Below are 5247 nucleotides of genomic sequence, written 5' to 3'. Positions count from 1 at the left end.
AAAAGCAAATCCAAAACCCCAGATTCCAATATTCTCTCTCGAATGAGAGAAAAGAAAATCAACCCACAGTGAAAATTATAATGATGGTATCATTAACGCTATTAATTAATTATGATTAAAGTGTCTTAAAATCGGATCAACTTATGTAAAATTGGCTCGACCAAAAGGAGGGAAACCCAAATCAAACAGAAGCTTTTGTTTTTAATTTTGATTTTTTTTTCAATTTCTGGGTTTTTTTTTTTTTTTTTGCTTTTTGACTCGGCTGTCTTGTTGTGTATATTGTCCCTGCCCAGTCTCTTAGCTGAACCCTTTTTTTTTTCTTCGTTTCAAAAAATTCCACGAATCCTATCTACTTGGACTCTTGCATGGTTTTGAGTGGGATTTTGGCCTTTTATATTTTTTTTTCCCCTTCTACACTCCATTCTTCGCATATACAACAAATAAGTACGTCTCATGCAAATATTTCTGGTCAATTTAGTATAATTGCGTAATCATTTTAACCATAGTTCTAGTACCAACAAGTAACTGTGCGTCTAGTAATTATAAAAGTTAATTCATTGGGAACCCATTTTCCTTTCCTTCTCTCACCGTACACACACAACTCAAAAGCAAATTATTAAAGGGCACAAACTTAGAAGTGTTCAAAAAACAGTACTACGTTCTCCTAGAGGTGGTGAAAGATAACTAACTTATAACCACAGGTAAATATTCCTAAAAATGTGTGACCAAGATATATCTCCATAGGGAACGCCACAAGAATTAATATTACATATTAACAAAGTAACTACGAAGAATTCAAGCTTGATTAATTTCATGATGGAGCAAAAAAGAAAAAAGAAAAAAGGTGCGTATATATACATATAATAGTTTATCATTTTTTTATTAACATTTTTATAAGAGTTTATAATAGAGATGGCGCCGAGAAAGAAATTGTACCCACTGTGTTTTGACCAAAAATGAAACTGAAGCTAACTGTTTCTAGTATTTTATGAGCTAACTAAAGTACTCTTTCTGCAGAATGCGTGTGTGAGAGAGAAAGATCTAGAGATAGAGAGAGAGTTGCAGGGAATGGTAGAGTAGTACTCTTACATTTATTTCACGAAATCTGTCCGGACAAAGCATTTAGAATGAGTACTATATATTTCTCCGAGAGATATATATGTTGATTGTCTTCATTCATTATAGAACAATAACTTTTCAAAGCCCGCATTTCTCTGTTTCCACAGCTGATTAAATGGATGTCAAAACTCCCCAATCGCTCACATTTTTATATTATTTATTAAATTTTCACCATAAGATATACAAATAAATGGGGGTAACTAAATTATGCATAATTATATGATATATGTTCTGATTGATCTGAAAATAAAAGAAGAAGAAGAAGAAGAAGAAAATCATATTACTAGTTAATTAGCACAAGCGCACATTTGACAAAATATTAATGATATAACAGTTTAGTCCTTGTCAGAATACAAAAACTCCACGATAAAGTCTACTTCTTTCAAAATAAACATAATATTATAACCCCCCAAAAAAAGAAGAATAAAATCAAATAAACAACAGAAAATAATTTCAAGCCCTACTATGAAAAAAGGAAAAGAAAAAAAAAGAAAAAAAAAAAAGAGATCCTACCACTTTGAAGTAGTGTACGTACGTTTTTCAGCCAAAGATCACCAAAAAGTACTAGTAATATTAATATATAATATGATCTATATATATTCCATTCCACGCCTTTTCTCTGTGTTTTCCATCTTCAAATTGGAGCTTGATCAAAAAGTTAATTAGCTATATTTTGATGAGGTGATTGATATATATTATATGATAGATTGATATAATAAACTATAAGAGATGGTTGGTGGAAGAAGTAGTACTGAATGTAGAGAGGTCGGTCCATGCATTACCAGCAGTACCACCCAAGTTATACTGATTTTGATGATCATGATGATTTCCAAGACCTCCCAAAAAATTTCTCGAAATATTATTCAGCCCTTGAGTATTGCTAAGATTTCCTTCCACTTTCACCGAGGCCATCTGAGAAACCACCCCGCTAACCCCAGAATCCAACGGCTTAGACCGAACGTAGCCTGGCGGCGGCTCCACATTTTCATGATGATGATGATGATGATGATGATGATCAAAGGGGAACAGCCCAGTAGTACTAGTATTTGGTGGTGCTTCTAAATTGGCCAAGAAAGGAAACTGTTGTACTTGTTGCTGCACTTGCTGCTGGAGTCTCCACTGCTCCGCGAGGCCGGCTGGTAGAAACTCGACATCAGCGCCACCGCTTCCCACGCTGCCGCTTGCGACCACCTGCGGTAATGGGATTCCACTGAAATTCAACCCTAAGTCGCCAGAGCCTCCGTAATGATCGGTACCGAGATGGTGTAGGGCCGGCAAAAAGGGTAAGTGGGGTGGCGGCTGGTGAGGCGCCAAATGACCGAGTATATTGCCGCCGTTGGACGACATGGCGGCTGCGCTTGTGGAGGCACAGGCGCCGGATTGGCGCTCTGAAGAAGCCGCAGCCACCGAACCGGGGGATTTGGATCTGCTGGAGCCTTTGCTCCTCTTGTTCCTCCTGCAGCCGCCGCCGACCGGCACGTTTCGCAGCGCTCCACCTCGGGTCCAGTACCGGCGGCAGGTCTTGCAGAAGTGCCGGGGCTGGGAGAGGCTGTAGTTATTAAAGTAGCAGAACTTGGTGTTGGTGGAATCACACCGGGGGCATTTCAGCGCCGTCTCCGGCTGCGGTAGCTTCGCCATCCGAGCCCGATCAGCCATCGAACCGGGCCTCATGGAGCCCGTTCCACAGCCGCCTCCGGCTGCTTGAGGTGGCTGTGGAGGAGGAGGAAGCTGGGGATTCTGATGGTGATCGGTTCGACCACCTTGTTGTTGCTGCTGTTGATGATGATCATGATTTGGTTGCTTCAAAATTTAAAAAAAAAAAAAAATTAGAAATCAAAAAAGAAGAAGAAGAAAATCAAATATCTGGTATATTCAGGGAAGGGATTGAAAAGGGGTATGGGTATATAGGAATATTTGTTTATCCTCTATAGATTTTATTTTTTAAGCTTTTTTGTAGGAGAAGAAATTAAATTTAGGCCTTATATTTTACCTGCTGTTGCCAGTTGGGTGGATCCAGAAAGACAGGAACTGATGAGAAAACCATGATAATATTGAGTGATTTCTCACAAGGAGAATTAACTTTCTTTTCTTTTCTTTTCTTTTCTTTTGTAAAGGTTGATGGGTTTTTTAGAGTGATAGAGAATCACATCAACATAGAAGAGAGAATTAGTTGCAGAGAGAAAGAGAAAGTAGATGAGTCTCTAGAGAGAGAGAGAGATCAGAAGGAGACGGGGAAAGGAAAGATAAAGGAGGGAGCTTGTTTGTTTGTTTATTTATTTTGTTCCTTATTGTTGATGATCTCTATCTCTCTTTTTGTTTTATTAAATTTTTAGGGTTTTGAAGGGAAAAAGGAACAATTTATTTTCTTAGTCTTTAAGCTTCTTTTTTAAGCTCTTTAATTTACAGTAGTACTACTGCTCCAAAAAGATTAGTCATTAGTGGCCATGCATGAAAGAGAGAGAAAGAGAGAGAAAGAGAGAGAAAGAGAGAGAAAGAGAGAGAATAAACCCCAAGTAAAAGTATAATACAAGCTTATCAATAAACAATAACATGGAAATTAAAAACAAAAGTAATTGGGAAAGAGCTGGTGGGGTTTGGGTAGAAGAGTCATAATGTTACCTTTAATATTTCTCTCTTCTGTTCCTAGCAGTTTTTTTAATTTTTGCATGGAAATGTGTAAAAATGTTTTTTTTTTTTTTTTTTTTTTTTTTTTTTTTTTTGTATGTGTGTGAGTGTGGGGAGTTTTCTACTTTTCTTTACGTACAGATTACAGAAAAGTTTAAATTTATAATTACATCATCTTTATTACTGATATTTATTTTTAGACATGCTATTGCTAGCAAATAATTAATTTGGAGTCATGGAATGAATATTTTACCTACTATATATAGCAAGAGCAAAATGGATGCAAAAAATAGAAGTGCTTATATTCATCTGGAGACAGCGTTTAGCCAAAAGCCTGAAAGGAGCTCGGAATGTTATTTTCAGAAAAGTAGTAAAGTATTAAGTAAAGCCTATTTAGTGATTCAATTAATATACTTACTCACTTTTCCCGCAAAACCCTATAGCACATAAAAGCCAGAGTATAAATATTAAGTCAAAAAGGTATATATAGATCATGTAAAATGATAGAAAATACACAAAGGCAAAGAATTTTTAGTTCGTATGGATTCCGATCTTGTGGGAGACAATACAAGAAACTACCATGCAAATACTTGGCACTTGTCTGGCTAATTCTATCCAATTGCTGATCTCAATTTAACAAAAACTTAAAAGGTAAAGAATAAATTACATTTGTTCATCAAGTTTGAGTTTGTAATTCCTTCTTTTCTTTTTCTCTTTTCCGTTTTTCTTTTATTCTTTTTTCTTTTTTCCTTTTTCTTTTTTTTTTCTTTTTGGCTGGAGTTTATAGAAGGGATATCGATCAGCTAGGAGGTGTCACTGTTGCCCTCTTTTTTTTTTTCTCTCTCTCTCTAGAAAACAAAATGATCATCATAATGGCTTTAAATTCATGATTGTGGCTCTGCCAAACTTGTGCAATATTGGAAATTGCCAGTTTCCAAGTGGAAAAGGATAGCAATTTTCGTTGCACGCTGGCTGAAAGGCTTTCTTGATCTCGTACAAGTGTGCCCTATCTGTGTTAAATTTTCCTTCTTGAAATATTATACACGTTTACGAGGAGCATTTTTTTTTTTCCTTCAAAATATATATACACAGATCATTTTTAATCACTTCAATTTCAGTATTATACCCTAAGGACGGTTTGTGATACTTTATTCTAATTTAATGACTTTGCTATTCTCATTAATTTATCTATCTATAATAAATCTAATGTATTTACACTGCAACTGATTATTATCTAATATTTAAACCGAAATACATATAATAATAATAAATTAAATGAAATCCTTTCTTTTGATTAAAAGAAATCATAGGAACTTCGGAAAGAGGAAAAAAAAAATGGTTGATACAGCTTTTTCAGTAGAAATTGCAAATTACGAAGCCAATAATGCATACATACATAAATATAGGCATATTCACAAGCATATATAATTTTTTTCATCACCTCAGAACAAATTTGTTCTCTTCATAAGCAAAAGTTTGGAGGTGGGGGAAAGAGCCTTTTTT

General features: G+C 35.5%; 1 protein-coding gene across 1 annotated transcript; it reads right to left on the bottom strand.

Moving 5' to 3' along the window:
* Window positions 1–1625: 1625 nt before the first annotated feature.
* LOC21394667 (dof zinc finger protein DOF3.6) lies at window positions 1626–3337 on the bottom strand. The gene is made up of 2 exons (XM_010110446.2): window positions 3110–3337; window positions 1626–2919 (listed from the first exon to the last, which is right to left on the bottom strand). The coding sequence occupies exons 1-2, from the start codon at window positions 3161–3163 to the stop codon at window positions 1840–1842; spliced, it is 1134 nt and encodes a 377-aa protein (XP_010108748.1). The 5' UTR covers window positions 3164–3337; the 3' UTR covers window positions 1626–1839.
* Between the last annotated feature and the right edge of the window lie 1910 nt (window positions 3338–5247).

The sequence above is a fragment of the Morus notabilis genome, unplaced genomic scaffold, assembly GCF_000414095.1.
Source record: "Morus notabilis unplaced genomic scaffold, ASM41409v2 Scaffold727, whole genome shotgun sequence".
Taxonomy (NCBI): domain Eukaryota; kingdom Viridiplantae; phylum Streptophyta; class Magnoliopsida; order Rosales; family Moraceae; genus Morus; species Morus notabilis.
Note: the sequence above shows the minus strand (reverse complement) of the source record. Positions and strands in the feature narration are given on the sequence as shown.